Source organism: Zonotrichia albicollis, chromosome 8, assembly GCF_047830755.1.
Source record: "Zonotrichia albicollis isolate bZonAlb1 chromosome 8, bZonAlb1.hap1, whole genome shotgun sequence".
In the NCBI taxonomy this organism is placed as follows: Eukaryota; Metazoa; Chordata; class Aves; order Passeriformes; family Passerellidae; genus Zonotrichia; species Zonotrichia albicollis.
In genome coordinates, this window is record NC_133826.1 from 22388023 (window position 1) to 22409469 (window position 21447).

General features: G+C 37.3%; 1 protein-coding gene across 5 annotated transcripts in view; it reads left to right on the forward strand.

Moving 5' to 3' along the window:
* Positions 1-21447, forward strand: part of DENND1B (DENN domain containing 1B) — a 207112-nt gene that overhangs the window by 119265 nt on the left and 66400 nt on the right. For 3 of the 5 annotated variants that reach the window (XM_074546242.1, XM_026793472.2, XM_074546243.1), the window contains exons 8-11: positions 591-650; positions 2439-2492; positions 5492-5602; positions 18946-19046. In XM_074546242.1, the coding sequence (XP_074402343.1) occupies positions 591-650; positions 2439-2492; positions 5492-5602; positions 18946-19046 (326 nt within the window). The remainder of the gene's footprint in view (positions 1-590; positions 651-2438; positions 2493-5491; positions 5603-18945; positions 19047-21447) is intronic. The other 2 variants (XM_074546244.1, XM_005487113.4) reach the window with 2 other exon arrangements.

Sequence of the window (21447 nt, forward strand, 5' to 3'; positions counted from 1 at the left end):
TAGACTTAAAAAGAAATTACAGTCTAAAAAATAATTGTAGAAATGACATCCTGAGTTACTTTTCCTTGTGCCAGGATCAGTCTGGTTCAGATTTCATTCACTCAGATGTGCTGCCAGGTAAAGTCTCATGGAATACTGCAGCAGGGTTTGGGTGGCAGACCACAGTGGTCCTTAGATTGTGTGTGCATAACTGTGCATAAATTACATCCAGTATCTGGATATGTGGTGTTTCCCAGCAATCTTTGGTCAGAATGCCTTTGTCCACTTAGGGACCAAGTTGTACTCTCACCTGTTGGTCCCAGTAACAAATAGTCTGCAGCTGAAATTTAGGAAGTAGTCATGTGTTCTATGAAACCCGAGCTTAAAAATAATTTAGGTCACTGTTTTGTGTTTTAATTTATTAAAAATGTTGTCATAATTGGGAAGGCTAACTAAGTTTGAATTCAAATGGGGGAGGAATAAAAGGAATAAAACTTACTTTCAGCCAATATTTTAAACATGGAATATTGCAAACAGTAGAGCCAGCTTTGGCCTTTCTTGTTGGAAAACTCAAAAGTCAACTGTTCAATCTTTCTCTCATCTTGCATAAGAACCAAGAGATGATTTTTGCAAGTGAGCAAGTTTTGAAAAAACAGCCTTGTCTTGTATCGGTGAGTTTAAAAGGCACTGACTATCTAAAAGCTATAATAATTAAAGAAATAATCACTTCCTATAGGACATATCTGTTGATTTGAGGCTTATTTATCCCTGTCCTTTGGGGAATTCTTCTGCTGTCTTTGGCCTAAACGACCAATCTAATATTAATGTACCTTTTCTGTTTAAATCCAGCTTCAGAGCTATGTGTGTGTGTGTCATAATCCTTTGGTAAAAAATGCTATGAAAATCAAACCCTTGAGCTGATGAGCAAAACTTGCATTTTTCAGTGTCCTTTTTAGAGAAAACTTTGTACAGGACAACAGCTATTAATTTAGTATCTCTTCCAAGGTTATTCATCTTCCTAAGGGAGTTCACAAAGATGTTCAAGGACTCCATACCACAGTATTTTTGCTGCTTTTTGACTCTTAATGACTGCAGTAATAGCTTTTGCTTCTCATAGATTTGGCTTCCTTTTCTGTTTAATGAGTGAAATATTATTACTTTGTTAATTAGAAATAATTACTTCTCTAAGTTAACAACTTCATTTCTGAGAAATCTTTTGATAAATATTCTGTGACCTTATTACATATAGGGAATAATTTTCTGTTCTCAATATACTTCTGAAAAATGCAGGCATTCTATCTGAATTTAATCTGAATATTTTCCTCTTCTTGAGTGAAGAAAAAAAAAATTTCTTGTGTTGATGGGAAACAATACCTGTGATATTTATTGTGCAAGTGGTATGATGTTTATGGGATGCCTTTTTTAAGCCATTTTTTTCCCTTAAATTTTAACTATTGCCAAATGACCTAATTTGTGGGGAAAATTTTCTATTAAATGTATCAAGCTGGTTTAATAAGTCTCCTACACAGACTTAATAGTATTATTTTTTTCTTGAATGCAAGACACATTTAAGTCTTATAGTCTTAGTTTTGGTATATCTTTTTCAAGTTTGACTTGAATACTATGAAAGCTATGTCTTTGTGTTGCTAATTACAATTGCAAAAATATACTGTAAAAACAAAAAGTCTGGAAAAGCAACAAAATTCTGTAGAAAACAAAAGCTAAAAATCAATAATTATTTATTTAGCATGCAGGCAGTCTAAATTTTGAAAGAGAAAAAAATAACATGCAAAAATGCCTTAAATTACTGAGCTAAATTGATGTCTGATAACTAATAGGAGCATTGGATTAATGGGAGTTAATTTACATTACATCTGGTTTTAGTTTAACCCATTTTATATTTACATCCTAGATGGCCTCAAACTAAGATGCATGAAATTGCTAATGTATTTCATAAATGATTGCAGGATCTCAGGCTTCAGATCTTGCATTTTTGTTACCACATTTTTTGGTTCAAAGATGCTTGGAAAGAGAATTTATATCGAGTAATAATATTTCTGTTCTAAATATTTTTCTCATGTGAGTGGTGTTTCTTTTCCATTCTAAATTTACGTTTTGTCATTTAGCATTTTTTGTTGCAATTTTTAATTCAATGCTTAATTTAATCAATGCTACTCTCAGGCTCATGACAACGTTTAAAGCTGGCTTAATTTCAGTTTTATTTCAAAACTGCAGCCCAGCATTTTGTTCCCTTGGTTTTGTGCTGTGCAGAACCAGAGCTTGTCATTTCATGTCGTGATCTGCTTAATTCTTTGTCTAGCAGCAGTAAGAATGTTATTAGAAAAATCGCTATTTGCTTAAACACAGATGGGGTTGGAAATCCTAAATGCTGGGTTCTTAAGAAAAGAATTTTTTTTCCTGTGTGCATAAATTATCAATTATTTTTTCCCATCAATTAGCACTCGTATTTCATTACTCCTGATGTTACTGGATTGCCAACTATCCCTGAAAGTGTAAGTATTCCATTTCTTATTTAACCTCATTTTGGGCTAGGCTGAACTTTTGCTTTTATCAAGAGATTTTTTTTTTCTAAGACTGTTTTTAGAAATGATTGATGTCGTTTATTGCAACCTTTAGTTGGTAGTTACTGTTGCATTCATCAACTCATTTTAAAGCATTAACAGGGCATTTCTGACCACTGCTGTATCCACCCGTTGCTCGTAGTTACTTGACTTCTTTGCATTTACTAGGATTACTTATATAAAATATATTCTACTTCTGCACCTTGTGTTTTATTTGCATACTTGCCCTTTAAACACTGCATTGCTCAGCTGCAAATTCACCCATCAAGATATGCAGTCACTTTTTGTGCAAGAAGGCATTATTTCAGGCTTTTTGAAAACATGCTGTACCTGCCTACACTTGAATGCTAACCAAGCATCAGGAACTGGGGTCTGGGGCTTTTTTTTGGTTGTAGTTTTTTATTTTCTTTATGAAGACTTGTATCCTGGATGGTAAATTGCAGGTGGGAAATCTCAGCTCACGTTCTCTGTGATGTGTTCAGCTAGATAGCATCTCATAAAAGAGCTTTGAGAGATCCTTTTTCCCCCTTCCAGCCTCTAAGTCGGGAATTGTGCATGGCTGTATAGGTGTGTGTTTTTACACTGTCAAACAGTGACTTCCTTCTGGAAGTTAAGCTGTGGGGGCTCCCAAAATCATGCAGTGCACCAGAGCTGGTTCCTGGTGGGTGATGGTGTTGGGGCAGCAGGGAGCTGCTCCCTGCTCCCCTTGGCATCAGGAGATGTGGATGGGGTGTGCAAGGGAAGCACCCAGAGCCAGGAAACAGGTGGGGAGAGGAGCAGGTGGGTGCTGGTAGCAGAGAGGAGGCCTGAGGGTGCATCTGTGCTGGTGGAAAACACTGATGAGGTGGCATGGACCGTGTTACAGCTCAAGAAACCAAGCAAAGTTGCTGGATGGAGGGATAAAAGAGGACACTTGTTGCTAGGGCTCATTTGGCAGGGCAGGGCTTAGTTTTTAAACGTATATTTTCATGTTTCACATTATGCTTTGTATGCCTCAATTTTTAAGGAATCTCTTATTACTTAGTGCTCTAATAAAGTAGACTTTTGGAGGCTAGAAAGTGTGTTATGGGCTTAAATTGAAGAAAATATGGGAAAGCATCTAGCTGAGCATGTGGCTGATCAAGGATCTTGCAATGATGCCAATGTAGACTTATTTTTCTGGTTCGAGGAAGGTAAAATAATTATAAGGTGCCTTTCTATAATTGTTTTTTATTCCACTAATAAAAGTCTAATCCTTTCAGTATGAATCAAAATAGTAAGGTACTAATGGAGAGTTAGAACATGCAAGCAGTGAAGACATGAGCTAATTACACTAAATTAGCAATAAAATGAATTTTTTTAACTTTTGTTGTAAGGCCCACATATTTCAGATGCAGTAAGTTTTCAGCTATAACAAAGAAATAACTGTGACTGTCTCCCAAAGACAAATTGGTCTGTAAAAGTTTGTGAACTGGTTTTTAGCACAGCTTTTCCAGCACAGAATCAGCAGACCATTATCAACTGCAGTGTTAGAGGATGTCCAGGGTAAATTGGACTGAGATTCTCATGGTGCATCAACCTCTGACAACCCCTTAAATGTAACATTTGAAAGACTAGAGGTTTTTTTCCTAAATCTGAGCATATGTAGCCCTAAATCTCTGCTTTTAATCTCTTCTAAAATTCTGTGCAGTGTGGACCATGAATAACTCTGATACTCCATGTCTTGAAAATAATAGTGGGTTTACAAATTTGAATGAAACTGAATTAACCACTGGATCTTTGTTTTTCTTTTGAATTTTATTTTTTTCTTTAATGTTGCAATATATCCAAAAAGGAAGTCACCCCACTCGGAAGCTTTTCCTACTCACCTTGCCCTGGCTGTTTTTCTGGGCGAGGTGACCTTGCCACTGTGTGTTGGCCACATGCAGAGTAGAATGTTAGTGTAGAATTCCACTGTTGATGTCTGTCCTTCTGCTGGGGCCTATCCTTGATAGACTTCCTACATGAGCATTCCATAACGGTGTTGTCCCTGAGAAGAGATGAATACCAGTTCTGGTTGCAGATATGATAATCAATGTGTGAAATTAAATATTGTGCATCTTGAGGGCTGTATTAGTGTATTTTCATATGTGTTCTCCGGTGTTTACAGAAATTTGCTGTTTTCCTAGGCAATTTGGCTGGTAGCTATTTTAGCTTATTCAGAACTTGTGTGTCTCTGGTGCTGTACCCTGCAGAAATAATTGTTACATTCAGCTGGAACACAGAGATCCCCCCACCCTTTTTCTCTTTTCCCCCCACTTTTCTGATGTCTGAGCTATTAATGGAACGTGCTGGTGTCTTTGCCTCTGATGAAGCCCCACAGTGGGATTCTTACCAGGGGTGAAAAGGGTGGCTGCAGGAAGACTCCAGCACCTTCCACCAGTTCTGTGGGATGTTTGATGTCCTGGCACATACAGCTTAAGCAAAAGCTTGTTATTGCTCAACAAGCTGTTTTGCTATACTTGAAATGGAGTAAAGTGTATTGACTTTGGGAGACCCTGACAAAGGAGCAGTTTTATTGCTGTAGCTGTGACAGAACAGTTACCACCGTGGTGGAAGATCTGTTCCTGGGCTTGAAGTAGTGGTCACCTTAAAAGCATATATTGATATAATACCCAATCTCATATTTTTTTGAATTTGCAAATATGAAAGGACAAATCTAAGTCACAAGTGTAATGAAATGAGCAAAATATTAATAGCTTACACCACAGTTAACTTTTCATTTGCTTTAAAACCCAATTAATTATTTTTAAGGCAAACAAATTTTGGTGCAAAGAGATTTCTCTAATAGTTTGGGATTGGCTTTTTTTCCCACCTACTAATTAGACAAAAATGTTCACAAGTTATAGACATCAGATGTTCCACTTGGCTATTACTGTTGCTATATTGTTAACATTTTTTTATTCAAACAGAGAAACCTCACTGAATATTTTGTTGCCGTGGATGTGAACAACATGCTGCAACTTTATGCCAGTATGTTGCATGAGAGACGAATCATTATTACCTCCAGCAAACTAAGCACTGTAAGTACTTCACACATCTCCTTTTAAGTAGAATATATTGAACATTTCACAAAAAGACCTGCAGACCTTTGTGGTTTTAGATATGTTCCATGTGTACTTATAAGACAATATCTACATACTCTTCTAATATATGGTTTTAGTCTGGCTCTTGAAGTACAAAAGTCTGATTTATGTAAGACCTACTCAGATACATTAAGTCAGGTTAATTATTTTTCTTATCAGGAGATGAGAGTTCTTTAACTCTCCTGAGTTCATTTCTGTGCCTTCTAACCTAAAAAGAATTCTTAAGAGCTATTATAAGATCTTTATTATTCACTTGTGGCTTATTCCATTAGAGTTACTTGAAAGAAATCAAGGGTCCCTAATAATAGCTGCTATCCTAACCTGGTAATAGGTAGATTCATCTTTGTTAGAGTGGTTTGGGAGTGCACACTGTAATATCTCTGATTTGGAGCAGCTCTTACGACTGTCAGTAATGCACAACTCAAAATAGCAGTTTTTTAATTAAAGGTTTTGAGCTAATGTCCACATTAAAATGTTTCTTTTCCTTCCTTATGCCTGCTTAGGCTGCTTAATAAAAGAATGTTGCATTTTGTTTGGAAAGTGTACCTAAATATTCAGATGCCATTTTATTTTACTCTTCACAGAATCTTACAGATTTTAAAATCCCCTGTATTTTGAAAATACTCATCAGTACAAGACACTCACTTTATAACCAATTTTTAATCACAGAGGATAATTCTAATACAGAATCTTTAGCCTATTAAGCACAATTACCTAAATTTTTTTGAAAAACGCTGCCTAGAACATATTGTTTAATATGCTCTCTGTGGTGGAAAATCAATTCTGTATTTCTGAGCACTGCTCATTGCACTGCCAAATAAATGAACACATGGGTGTGTAAGGTTGGATATAGTACTAAAATATTGTTTTCAAAGACTTGAAGGTGCTGTAAGGAGTTGAGAGTTCTTTGATTATAAATAATGGATAAAAACCCATTCAATTTTTTTGAGTCAAAAGTAAATTGAAGATAGAGAAGGTTTGGAATTGCTGTAAAAGGCTGACAGGTTTTACAATTCTAGGTTCAGTAGCAATTATTTAATTGCCTTATTTTTTTAATGGTGTTTAAAAAAGTAAACCCTGGTCCCTGGGTCTGTGGGCAGCTCTGCAGTTAGGGCAGTGCACAAGGACAGCTCTGCAGTTAGGGCAGAGCACAAGGGCAGTGTTGCAGTCAGGGCAGTGCACAAGGGCAGCTCTGCAGTTAGGGCAGTGCACAAGGGCAGTGCTGCAGTCAGGGCAGTGCACAGAGGCAGTGTTGCAGTCAGGGCAGTGCACAAGGGCAGCTCTGCAGTTAGGGCAGTGCACAGAGGCAGTGTTGCAGTCAGGGCAGTGCACAGAGGCAGTGTTGCAGTCAGGGCAGTGCTGCAGTCAGGGCAGTGCACAAGGGCAGCACTTGCCCAGCGCTCTGCAGGGTATGGAGCCAAGTCAGTCCTGGGAACTGGAGTGAAGCAAACATGGGGTTCTATAAGCACAGGCCATGTGAACAGCTGAAAACCAGCACAATAAATACTAAATTAATTTAGACAATCTTCACATTACTAGTCTATGATAGACTTTTTAACTGTCAAAGATGTTACTTTTTCTTAGGAAATTTCCATATTTTATTACAGGGGCTTTTTTCCTCCTCTCCCCTCCCCTTCCTGAAATGGATAGGGAAAGAATTGTGCATTACCACGTAGTAATAAGACCTGAATGGGCAAATAGATTTTGAAGGGAAAGCTCTTTTAAAGAAGCTGTCTTAACAGAAGCTCACATGATGTAGCAAAACTGGGAATCAGAATTTTTTTTCACTTTGCTAGTCTGAAACAGAGCTTGCTGTATTTAAAGGGAAAAAAAAAGGGGAAAAGAAAAGGAATAACCATTAAAAAAGCTCAGCTCCAATGATGCCCCAGTCAGCCCTGTTTTACTGCTCCAGTAGAGAGGAGATAGGAATCCTGATGGCAGCTCTGAGCTCGTGGAAGATTCATTCTGCAGGTGAGCACGTGTCCGTCTGCCTGACATGATTTAGAATTGTTCTCTCAGCCTACATTTGGATCTGCTTAGGACTTGTTTTTGTTAGGCTGAACATCTCAGCTGGTCTCTAGTGCTGTGATGTGACAAGACAAGAGGAAGTACCAGAATTAGACTGTGCTGATCTAGACCACCTTATTTAAATGATCAGATTTCTGTTAGGAAGTCATTACACAACAACAGATAGAATATTCTGGTGGTGAGAATTTTGTTTACCTTTGTTTACCTTTGCCTGTTTATTCCTAACCTTTTAATGAATTAAAAGCCATCTTGCTGGTGTCTTCACTTGAAAATAATTTATGTCACTTTCCAGACACTTGTAGGGGTGTTTGGATGTCCTGGAGAGTGTCCCCAAGCTGTGAATGTAAAGAGTAGCTTGCAAGTCAAATCCAAAATGAGAGCACATCAGCTTTACTTTTTGTCTGATTGCTTTTTCAGTCTATTGGCATTACTTAACTCATAGCTGAAGAAAATTACTGCCACATCATGTTGGACCCACTTTTGATACAGGATTGGTTAATTTTCACTTGCACTAGTGGGTTCTGATAAAAAAAGAAATAGAAAAATATATCTGACTTCTTAAGAGCTTCAGTTCACAGCAGTGCTGCCTGCTCATCTCTTTCATAAACAGAATAGGGGTGATGCATGGCTTGCTTCTTTGCAGAGCACTATAGCTTAAAAAGTTAATGAAACACTTTCCAGTATTGCCTGCAAGAATTTAATTGAATTGCCAAGAATGATTAAATGTGTTTTTGGCAAAAGATATTTCTTCTTTAACATCGGGATTGCTTGATGTAGTACAGTAAGCAAATAGAGTGTATTTGGGCATCATCCTTTGCGCAAGTTTTGTGCTGTTTTGCTGTTGCATGCAAAACACAGCAGCCTGGTACAAAGTTCCTATTTTGATATTCCTAAATTACAGCTTGATACCAGACAAGATTATTCTTTCAAAAAAAGTGCAGTCAAACACAACTTTCTGTTAAGGGGGTTGTGTCTTATCTTTGGGGTTAACAGAATATCAAGTGTTTATGTCAGTTCATGGAGACTGGGTTGTGATGTCACCTTCAAGTTATCAGCTCTGTTTCGGTTCACTATCTCAGGGCAGTGACTGATAACAAAAGGCATAATTCAAGGCCTTGCTCACTTTCTCCTCACCTTTCTTGTAGGGCCAGGAATGGAAAAGTGCACTTACTTATGTTCAGGAATTCTTTGTCTACCATTTCTGCCCTGTTACTTTCATGCTGCCATTTTATTCAAGTAAATGATCAGTCCTAGTAAGAAAAAAAGGGGGCAAAACATGATGCTGTATTTAAAAGGGTTTACTGTAGAGGAAAAAAACCAGAAGAAAATAGGGTTGCCTATTTTAGGTTGCTGAGTAGAGTTTTTTTTATTAAAAGAAACCCTAAAAACAGAAAAAAAACCCATCTTTTAGAATGTTTCAGCTTATATTTTATTTCATCCAAGCAGATTTTGTTTTATGTACATCTTCAGAATATTGCAGTTGTGTTTTCTTTGCATCTCCCCTTAAATTGATTTTTTGTGGGTTTATCTCCTTTCAAAATTCCTTTGGTATAGATATTTGTCTGCTAGTCCTTCCAATTACTACCAAGATACAAGTGGAAACTTCCCACCACTCCATTCTGTTGTAGGTTCTGGGTCATTATTTGCCCTAACTGTTGATTCTTTTATTAGCTCGACTTTCCAACCACTTTAATAATGTGATTATCACCAACCTCACAGCTTGCTTCAGGCTTAGTGTTAGAATGAGATGGATTCAGCTTGCCTGAGGATTATGCTCTGTAAGATCTGTTTGTAGCAAAAATTACCATTTCTGGCTTTTGAACAGTAAACTATGAAAGGGAAACAAATTATGTGGCTTTGGATTAAGATAAAGGATGAATGAAACAAAGGCATTGATCTACTCACAGAGGTGGCTGTTAGTTATTTCACTTTAGCAGCAAAAGGAAGACCTTTCCTAAATAAATGTCAGGCTGTATGTTCTTTCACAGCACTGTTTGCTCACACGTCACTGCATCTGCATGTATTCTTATTAGTTGCATGGAGCTGTATGTGTTTCAGTACAAATAATTTTTTAATTTGGTCTTTTTATAAATTATTAAAGTGCTGGGATTGGCTTTTCCAGGAAGGCTGAGCTACAGCATTGATTTTATGCATGCTGGAGGCAGGCCCTAGATGTTTTGGCCCCAAGTGCACCTGCTGTGGTAGTCTACCAGAACATCATACCACACTCTCATGTATTCAAAGCAAAGGAATAAATCATGATTTTACAACAGTGCATCAGTTGACTTATTGCTGTTTTGTGACCGGAGGTAGGAAGGATTGCTGTTTAAAGCCATGTCATCGGTTCTCAAGTCACTCAAGCATGAAAGCTTGTCATATGCCTCTGTAATTGTACCTCTGCCGTCTCTCCCTAACTAGTCAGCTGGGGCTGTGCGCTCCGTCTCAGCACCCGGCTGGCCACTGTCTGACAGGAGCTTTCTCAGCAGCCTGTCAGGAATATGCTAACTAGATTGGATCTTCTGCAGCCAGCACTGGCAGGTGGAAGGGATGCTACACTTTAAAGCAAATGTCTAAATGTTATCTCTGCTTTGACCAGTATTTATTTTGGGAAATACAAGCCTGGCGTGTCTCAGAGCACGGTGCTTAAAAGTTCTGCTTGGCGCTGCCTCTGGGTTTCTTTGGTAGCCCTACAAAAAACAGACGTAAATATCAACAAAAGATACAGATTTATTTGTTTTGGTGGTGAAGGAGCACTGAATTTACACACATACATACAAATTCACATGCATACATTTGTGGAATCACTTTTACTCTTGCTTCCATGGGAAGAGAGCTTTCTACAGTCGCCCCCAGATGCCTTCAGTGAATTGGACTCTTGGCTTTATTCTCTTTTCTCATTAGTCTTGTTCAGCTCTTGTCACACTGTCCGTAGTTGCTCAGGAAAAAGTATTACAGATTTAAAATTTAATTCATATCTCAAATTCATGTGACCTGGAAGTGTTCAAGGGCTAAATTTAGTTCTTAAAAGTCAAGAAATGGATGGGAATTTATCATTAACCTGCAGGGCAGAATGGATATTCTGCTGATACTCACTGTGCTCCCAGAAGCATAATTAGAATTAATTTTGGAATATTGCCTCAGATAGGCCATTTGGTCTGGAAATAAATGACAAGTGGCATTTAATTTTTTTTTATAGTTCATATGTAGGCAGTCTAAGATAACTGGACAGGGATGTAAACTGTTGTAGGTGCAGTTAAGTTCCCATTGGGACACCTGTAGGGAGCACATTTCCAGCAATGAGGCTGTGGGATGTGGATGTCATTAGGAATGAAGTGGGGTTAGAATATACAGCCAGATCTGGAAAGCTGTCTCAGTCTTGAAGTTCAGAATAGTTTCCTCATTAACCAAGGAGAAATAATTGCTTAAAGAATTTGTGAAAAGAAATCGAGATATGTCATTAAAATTTTTTTTTAATGAGAGCAGGAGGGGAAAAGCTAGTAAATAGTTGGAAATTATTACCTGCCCTCTATGTAAAACAGGAGGAACTCCATTACTGGTGTTGTAAAAAAAAAATTTGAGATCCCAAGCCTCAAAAATCCATGCTGTAAAAAGAGAAGGCGTGTAGACAGATCTACAAATTAGCTCCAGAATTTAATTTTTCCCTTCCTTACACTTGCAGGGAAAAGAAAGCTCTAAGACTGAGTCAATCTGGGGCAAAGTTGTTTCTTTTTTGTTGTATGACTTTTGGCAATTCAGTAGAAACTGAGGGAACTAAATGCTGTGTAGAGCCAGTGTGGGCACTGCTGTGGGACTTGGAGAAGCCTTTAGGAACTGAGTCCTTTGTGGTTGGGCTGAAGAGGCGCTGAAGGGGAAATAGTCCTTATTCTGTTGAGCAGAACTGTCTCACCCCCTACAGAAAGCACCACTGGAGTCATTTGGTGGCCATGTGAAGCAAAAGCAATGAGGAGGAGTTGCTGAAGAGTGACTGTAGTACCAGCCGTTGGTCTGGTGTGCTGGTATGGCAAGATTTCCCCTTTTCATACTTGCTGCTGCTTTATCAGTCTTTTTTTCCTCATTTCACCAATGATAAGATGACCTCTATAGCATAATTGGTGGTTATCTCTACTCCTGCTACAGTAAATTGTCTTAAATAAGCCATTCACAAGGAAGTTTGTTCCTGCTGCTTAATTAGTGGATGGCAAAACAACATGCTATGGATTTCCTTTGGAAGAAGAAATGTTAATAAAAGTGATTTTCCTGGATGCTCTCCTTTCAGAGGTGAGAAACATTTGCAGAACCCCCTAATTTTCTGGGAGGGTAGCTCTTCCTCTATGGAGATGGTTCATAAAATAAAGGAGGAAGGAAAGGAGGCATCAAGGTCAGAAAAGGGACACAAAGATGTATATATTTGTGGTGTTCTGTGGTTTTGTGAGTGAGGAACAGATAAAGAAGTTAAGCAATAAATGAATGTCAAAATGAGAATAAACAAATCAAGAAAATACAGAGATGAAATGAAAAAATGTGAGGAAACTGCAATTTTTGAGCAGATGATATAAAGAAGCATAGGTAGGTAAATGAGTATCAAAAGAGACATGCTATTAACCCAGTCTCTAGTGTGTTAGGGATAAAACCTGGTGATTAACATCGAAGAGTTTCATTTTCAACCTACAAAAAATATGAAAAACCTTTGTGGTATGAAAACAGTGAGTAACTGAATGAAGTTACATGGTTTTTTCTCTGCACCAACACCTACTTTGTTATAGAGATACCTCTGATTATCTTTGTAAGTGCCTGTGGGTCCCTGGTGTAGGCACAGTATGTCAGTGATATTCCTTGTAGAGCACTCACCTGTCTACTACCACTTCAGTTCTATTTTCTGCTCAGCTTCCCTTCTTGGGCAGTGTGTCACTCCTGCAGCCATGGGCAAGGAACAAGCCGTGTCTGCAGCCTTCTCTTTTCTCTTCCAAGCTAATGCACAAGAATGATGCCATAATGCTGCTTTGTGAATCAAGAACTGCAAGAAAAGAATGAAATTGATTGTATATGAAGTGCTGTCAGAATCATGAATAACACTCATCTCTTGCCTTTCCATCCCCCAGAAAGAATGATAAAAGGAAGTGAATAATCCTAAAAAAAAAACCAACAGCAATTCAGGGAGAAAATAAGTTTTTTATATAAGTGTTTTCTTTTACATCTTTAATTTTTAGAAGGGAAAAAGTTAAAATATTCATCTGTGAACTGGAAATATATTTCCCTTTCTCTCTCCCTCCTGTAAAAGAGAAGAGCTGGATTTTCATCTTGCCAACAGGAGGCAAATGCATTATGGCTCATTTAAGGTCCTCCCTCTTTTTCTTCCTAAAGATTATGGGGATGGCAGATGGAAAATTATTAGCCAGGAGCTAAGTTAAAGAATTGCATGGAAGTGGCTTTGCATATCATGGCTTGGACAATATATTCTGTTCTCTTTTGTTGCTAAATTTTTTCCCTCACTGATTTCTCACCAGTGCTGGCGCAATCAGCTAGGTTTATCATTTAGTCTGACTGTTTAATCTTTAGAGCTGGGAATAGATTTATGCTCTCTTGTAAACTGGCAAAGCAAGATCTCCCTTCCCACTTTCACTTCCCAGCAGTCTTCCCCTGCCCTGCCCCCTGTTCAAGAAGTGGATGGAAAGGTAGGTCTCCACAAATGTAAAGCATCTGTTATGGGCTTGGGGCCTGATCTCATTCTCAATCAAACAGGATTTAGATGTGTTGGCCCCTCTAAGATAAAGTTGGTTTAATTTAGGAGTTACAATAATGTAGAGGAGAGGCTTCCTTTCACCTATGCAACTGTTCCCCTTTCAGGAAGCAGACAGTGTTTCTCAGTATTTCTTGTGAACTGGGATGTTGGGGAAGGAGCCACAAGGGTTGGTCCAGGCTGATGGTGACTGCTGTAATTGTGATAAAACAGTGACCCATCCCTGGGGTTTGTTGCTATAGGTATTAATGAGTAGATGAGATAACGAAACTAAACAGAATCTTGGGTATCTTTCAACATATGTGTGGTCAAGGCAGTAGGAGGGAAGCAGTTCTTTGGCCCATTGGGACTGTGAGGGAGGAGGGAGAGAGCACACCAGTACCCATTTCTGGACATGGTGTTGACAGAGATTGACAGTGTTTGATGATTTTTCAGGAAATGCTTTTATCACAGTAGTTCTTTAGTTGCTTTCAGTAGATTTTCAAAGGTCCTATAGAATCACAGGTTAATTTTACTTTAGCATTTGTTTAACTTCTGTTGCTGTTTTTGGCTTTCTGACAAGATTCTGCTAATCAGTTTCTGTCTTCCTTGTTTGTGCTTTGCAATGTGTGCAAATCTTGCCACCTATGCTCTTTCTCTCATTTTACCTTTGATTATAGAAAAGACTTTGAACAAAGTAATTAATACCAATAGAAAGAAACTGCCAGATACCTGTTGTGCAGGATACAGGTATTTTTATGTTACTAATTGAAATAATGTGAATGATAGGTATCAAATAAGCATTATCTGTGAGTCTGCAGAAAATGTTTCAGCTGAAGTAGTGTGGCTCCAGACATGGTGCAGTATTTTAGCAAGACCTGAAATGAGGAAGAGACATGAACAGAAAAAGGGACCAGTCTCTTTGAAATACAGAGCAGAAAGATTGATTGGTAGAAGTGAGCATTGGCGTAGCAGATACACACATCAGAATTACTGCATCCACACGAGGGAAAGGAGGGGATGAGCTGCACTCTTTGTGTTCCCAGGAGCAGGTAAACCTGCTTTGATCAAGTCCTGAACTAAAACTTCTCCTGGCTGTTCATGTTCGTTACTGCATAGATTTTGAACAACAGCCTTCCCAACTGTCTGCTTATTGCCATACGGTAGAAAGGAGCTCATAATTCTCTAGAATTTGGGCATTGTTTCAGTCTTGTTGAGATTTGGTAGTAATCAATTTTCTGTCACCCAATAATTTGCTAACAAATTCTTGATGTGGTCTCCCAGTGTTTGGAAAGACTGTATTCTCATTGGACATGTAGTTTCAGAATTTTTTTTTTTGTAGGGGCAAAGGTAAAAGTTATTTTACCAGAATCACTTGAGAGTTTACTCTGGAGAAACACCAATTACTTTCCTTGCGGTATATGAAAGCTCACATGTTGATTCTGGCTGCAGCATCTTATCAGCTTTCAGTTGAGTTGAGTCCAAGCTTTCAGTTGGACTCAGTACTATTAATAAGTCTATTACTGATGGAAAAAGACATCAAGCTTTTTATGCCCAGTGTAAATGTTAGAGAATTCAAATTAGATGTGTTTATTTGTTAAAGGGTTGAACATTAAAACTTTGCTTTTAAGTAATTCAAATAATTTGATTCATGTTGTTCATGTAATATAAAACCACATTATTTAAGCCGATTTTAAAAAGATAATTAGATTTATTTCTGAAAGGAAAAGTTATTTAACTAAAAGACGTTATTTGAAATGGACAAAAGCAGTCTAAATATCAAGATTGATGGAAGTAAAAGTATTAGAAGTTCTGTTGAGTATTGACAAATGAGTTTCAGCTGACAAAAACTTTACTTTTAAAAACTATGTGCCCCATTTTTTACTGGATAGAAACACAGCCCTAGTAGATCTTTTGTAGTGAAATGAACTACAGGAGGATGTCTTGACATCATTTGTTGCCTCAAACCTGGAAATAAATTATGAGATTTGCAGAAATGAGGTTCTTCAGCACTTGTCTGTTATAATTTAAGGTTTTTCATCAAACTGCAGAGTTGTGCAATGATATATCTGTGTGCATACATAAACATACGGCAATCTTCATTGGACAGAGGCTTTTGCCTTTAGGGTAAAACCTACCTGTAAAAGGAATCACAATTCACAGTTGGTGTTTATATCCAGTTGTCAATGGAAGAATAGGTAGGGTTGGACACAGTCTTGAGGACAAGTTCAAGATGGTTTGGGAGAATGTCTACTGAAGACAACTTCAAGATGACTTCGGAGACCGTGTACCTCCTTTGATTTTTATGATCTATGACATATCTTTTCAACGTAGTTCTTGATAACTCCTTTTGGAATAGATAGCAGTCAATTGACAGACTCCAGAGAGATGCCTTTGTGCCTTAATAGTGTAAGGAATTGTTTTCTGCAGAAGATATCTCCACTTGGTCAAGCAACAGATCTCATTTCTTTGCCTGGGAGCTTGTGCTGAGAGCTCTGTTTGAGGATGTGCCCTGTAGCCTTTGGCAGGTGCCTGCCAGGCTCAGCTCCTGTGCATGGGCACTGTTGGACACCCCCAAACCCGGTGTCACCTCTGTGAAGTCTGATGTAAATGGTCGAGTTCTCCCTGGTACCTGGCTTTTCAGAGCTCCTGAACTGCCTCGTTCCTTAAGTGCAGCATTGTTCAGGGCTCACAGCAGTTCCCATTCTGTTCTGTGGAGTGGATGTGTCAGTTAAAGAGGAAGGTTGTTTAAATAACTAATGCATTTGAGAAATGCAGTCACCATTTAAACAGCAAAAAAAAAGGCAAAAAAGAGATTTTTTTACACCAAGTATGCAAATTTTAATATGAAATCCATAATTATCTTATCAGTATTTGCTTAAAGGCAGAGTTGGCAGAATAATAAAATGTGGCACAGTTTGAAGAGCAGCACAGTCCCATAGCTGCTTGTGTTACGGGCTGTAAACAGGAAACTATAAAACATATTCATGGCATACTAAAATGTTTGGAAACATACTGCAACAGCATAGAGGGAAATGTTTAAATAAGATCTTACCGTAAGATGTTATTAAATAGAGAACTGATGAACAGTATAACAAAAGCTTGATGTGTAAGTTATCAAATCTTTGCCTTTCCTGCTAGAAATAAAAAAAATAGTAGATAAAAAAATTATAAATGGTAAATAGATGCTAGTGGGAGTGCCACACTAAAATACAGATTATAAAACAAGTTAATAAAACTTCAGATGTTTTTAAGGAATTGCATAGTTCCTCTGTATAAGTGAGAATTAAAATATAACAGACATGCATAAGATAGGAAAATTTCTTCATGCAAATAGTATAGTCATCTTAATTCATAATTTAAGAATGCCTATTAAGAGAAGGAGGAGGCAACTGTATACATCAGGGGATAGCCTGTATAACTGTATGCTCAGCTTTATTGCAGCCTCTGATTAAAATACAAGAAATGCTGATTTTTTTCTATAGGTTGTTGTGGTTTGAAATTTATATACTATGTACAAAAGTATGTGGACATAATAGTAATACCGTATCTATTCTGAATGAAAGAGCAAAAAACACGATGCTGAGCTGGACTGTGCTAACAGTAGTGTTAGTTCAGCTACACAAAGAGAAAATATGGAAATAAACCTCATAAATCCCATTGTGTAGAAGAGGGAGAAGGTACTCATTTATTTCTTCCCCAAATCAATTCATAGTAACAACCCAATAATTATTAAAATACCCATTATTATAAGTCCAAAATGAGAGTAATTGCAGAAGTGTAGTGTAAAGCTAAGAAAGGAGATGTTAATGTGCAAGGAAGAGTTTAAATAGGGAATTATGATATCCTTGGCTTTCTGCTGTGTAGCTGTCAGGCTGGGGCAGCTCGCTGGTCAATAGTGACATTCTGTGTGTCAGTGAGCAGAGTCTCCTGATACCTTAACCTGCAGTTCACACATTACTGAAGCTCCAACTGTCGAACATTCAAGTCCCTTGGTACCCCTGCAGCTTCCAGACTCTCCTGACTGGCTCATGTTTCATTCTTTGGCAATTTGCCCTAATGATATCCCTCAGGAGCTTTCAGACCCTCTTCTTTTCCATATTTAATCGTGTTATATTAATCTGAGGGCTGAGCAAACTAGGCTGCACAAACTGTAATTGTCTGTGATTTCTGCTGCAATGGTCTTATAACTGCTTTTTTAAATTTTTGGTGTAAAAATATGTGTACAAAATTGTAATGTAATTTTTTATTTACAAATCTAAATGTCCAAGACAACCAGGATGTGAACACTTTAACTGCTGATCTGTTCCACAAAAAGGGTTGGTTTTTTTCACTGTAAAATCCATAATGTTTTAGCACTTGCTGTATGGGCAGGATTTACATTTTATATTTTGCTCTTTGTTTTGTTACTGTGAAAGTTCACGTCTAATAAACAGTGTTATTATCAAGTTAAACTCTGGTAGTAATTTTGTTGTGATATAAAACATTAGGACAGCCTCTTCCATTAGCTTGGTAACTTCTATATGGGGCATGCTCTTAAAGTGTTTTTTCTCCTTTTTCTATGAGGTTTGTAGTGCTACATGGGATGGATATAGGCTGCCATGTTGTGAACAGTCTGTATTTTTTCTCATTCTGTTGTAAGTCTGTGCCTGCATATTAAAATAATAAAATTTGAGAGACTCCCTTATAGCAAAGATAGGTCAAATTGGAATTCTTTACATATTGCAAGATTATTTTGTTCACTTGTGGAATGAACTTGGCCCCATTTCTAATGAATTCCATACTTCTTTGTTTCTTTGTTTTGGGGGTAAAGTGGTGGTTGTGGTGTTTTTTTTTGTTTGTTTTAGAAAACCAGAGATGTCCATTTGGAGTGGTAAGCAGTTTGTAGCACCTCCTTTCTTGGTCAAGGAGTTAATTTTCCATGATCCTTGTGCCAGGATTGGAAGTCTCTGCTTTGGGAAGGGAATTTTGGAAAATTGTAATTAAGATGCATTTTTGTTACAGGAATATTCACTTCAGATTTTTTTTTATAAGATAGTTTGGAAATCAAGGTAGTGACCCAAACAGCAGTTAATCCTGCTTCTGAATTTTGTGCAGTTCTGTGGTTTCATGCAGCTTCAGATCAATTCCAGTTAAAATAGCAGAAATGGGGACTAGAAAACTCTCCTGAGTCTTTCCCACTCAGTGGAGCCAAGTGGAACAGGGGTGCACTTCAGTCCTGTGTGTTCATGGCAGTGCTCATGTTTGACCATGACTGCATCAAGCAATTCATGATTATTTCCCTTTTTCTAAGGGAATAGCTGAGCAGGGAGGGCTGACTTGTTAGCCTGCCGTCTTGCACATGTTGTGCTTGTATACATACATCAGAGTTTTTTGTCAATGTGTTTTTGCAATTCAGTGTAATTTACAAAATTATATAAGAGGTGGTTTGGGGAGGTTAAGATTTTTGCATGTCTAAAGTTAATTTAAGATTTTGTAGTTTCTTTTTATTAATGGTTTTTTGTTGCCAATTCTGTGTGTATATTTTTATTTTTAGTTAACTGCTTGTGTTCATGCGTCAGCTTCATTGTTATATCCAATGTATTGGCAACATATTTACATCCCAGTGCTTCCTCCACATCTTCTGGACTACTGCTGGTAAGACAGCTAACCTGTTATCCCCATTTCTGAGATTCTGTCCTGTCTTAGAATTCTGAGTAGCTGATGAAAACACTGACTTTTTATTATGACTAAGCAAACAGGTTCCAGTTTATGAAAGCACTTAGGCCAATGCTTAAATGATGACTTGACTAGGGATATTCCATCATGCTTTGATGTTTGAATTGGTATCTTGAATTACAGTGCTGATTCCTATTAGTACAGCATTTAGAATCCTGTTTGTAAGAACTGGTTCTGTTTTGTTGGTAAGAGAATTCATTCAATAATTTAAATGCAAGCCTGTTACAGTTTTCTTTTATTTGGCTTTTAGTTTAGGTTGAAATACATTATACTTCTAGAAGCATTCAAAAAAACCCTGATCATTTTTTCCAGAATCAGATGTTAGTATTCATCAGTGATTTACTATTTGTATTTTAACTCAGCCAGGCTTAGGATTCTAGCCAGCCCCTTCCCAAAAGAGCTTAAAAACTCCTTTTGGGACTCCAAAATTTTTATTACAAGAATTCTGCTTTTCCTGATGAGTTTCTGTTCACATGACTGATTTTGTGGTTTTGGCATATTTTTAAGTTGAACAAGAATCACTTTTTGATTCACTTCTGATCCTTCTAGGGGATGATGTTTCCACATGCCTGTGTTTCACAATTTCTTGCTTTTATTCAGAATAGTGGCAGAGATAACAAATGAGAGTTTCCATTTTCCCTTTAAGCAGGAATATCCATCCCTGGAGATTTTCACTTTACCTAGACCCTCTGGGTCTGTTATGGAAAAATGAACCATTTCAAGCTGTTCTAGAGATTAGGAATTATTATTATTATTATTATTATATACAATACCTGAGACACAGCCAGGTGTTACCTAAGCAGAGCTAAGTCTGTGTTTTCTTCATAGAAGTAAATTATGCTTATATGTTTGCTGGGCTTTATGTTGTTAATTTTGGTTTGAGTTTTTCCCCCTCAAGCCTACGAATGCATTGCTGTTCTATTGAACTCCATCTAGTCTAATGAACTTTTGTTTTCAAACAAATCCTCACTGTGTTTCCTTAAGTGCCTTTGGTAGTTTTTCCTGAAGTTCACAATATTTGTCCATGGTATATATTTTTTCTGTGGTAGTTCTTACAATTCATGTATATATTATTTGTTGTTTTAAAAAAGAGAATAAATGTGTTTCTCCAACTCCTCCTTTTAGTTACAAGTACAGCTAAGCCCTTCATGTTTAATGATAGTTTTCTTTTGAAGAAACTCTGTTCTAATTGTTTCTCCTCCTGCCTTTGATAAAATAGACCAGGATGGGGTAGAACTTGGGTGTATTTAGTTTTTGTATTACTTGAGCTTATGGCCAGAACCTTTGCGATTTTTCAGATCATCCAAAAATGCTGTTCTCAGAAGGCAGATCAACACTTTTGTGCAAGCTGTACCCTGTAGAGTGCATCCTGAAAATGAGAAGATTTTTTTTTTATTTCCCCTTCTAAGCCCACATAATGTTTCCAGAAATAACAATATGAGATGCTGTACACATCTCCATGTGATGATGATAATAGTTGGGATTCTAGGTCACAGTGGTATGACCTGAGAAATTTTTTTACTCATTAAAAAGAAGCATGGAGTTTCTTAAACTTGTAAAATTCGTTTATATCCTGTATTCTTTTTCACACTAGTATGATAGGGTGGAATTAAAAGTTCCCCTGTTTTAGAGATGTTCAAAAGGAAACATAAAGTTCATGAAAAGAAATGCACAGCTGATGAATTTATTTCAGTAATTCAGACCTTTTTACTCAGATTTTTGTACATTTACATTTCTCTTTCTGTTCATCTGAATGGTTCTTTTGTGAGACAGGTTGGAAAAGTGTAATAAAAACACACCAATGACTTAGCTTTCCTCACATTCTGATGTATTAACAGTAAATAAATGTTCTCCTCATAGGTATATAATATAGCAAGTTAAAGAACCTTGATGAATTCTTAAGGTCAAAGTTTGTAGTAGGCCTGACCTAGTTTGCAGTCCAACAGGATCATGCCAATTTCAAATTAATAAAAGAATGCAAAAGTTATTTTGCATACTTCTCTTTTTTATGTCATTTTTATAAGCAAATTTCATTTCATAAAAGTGCCATTTTAGCTCAACGTGCCTAGAAATTTCATTGTCACTGTTTCACTTGGACTTCTTGGAATGTCTCCCATGAAATCTCATTTTCTTAGTGTTGTCCTGAAATGGCATTCAAATATATGAAGTAGGGGAATATCAGTTGAATAATTTGTTCATTCTGTGGAAGTAAGGCTTTTTGTAAACAAAGATCAAATTCATTTAAATCTATTAATTTAAAGATACAGCTCATTCTGTAACCTTTTTTTTGCACATTAATCATATAGCATATTTTGAGAGA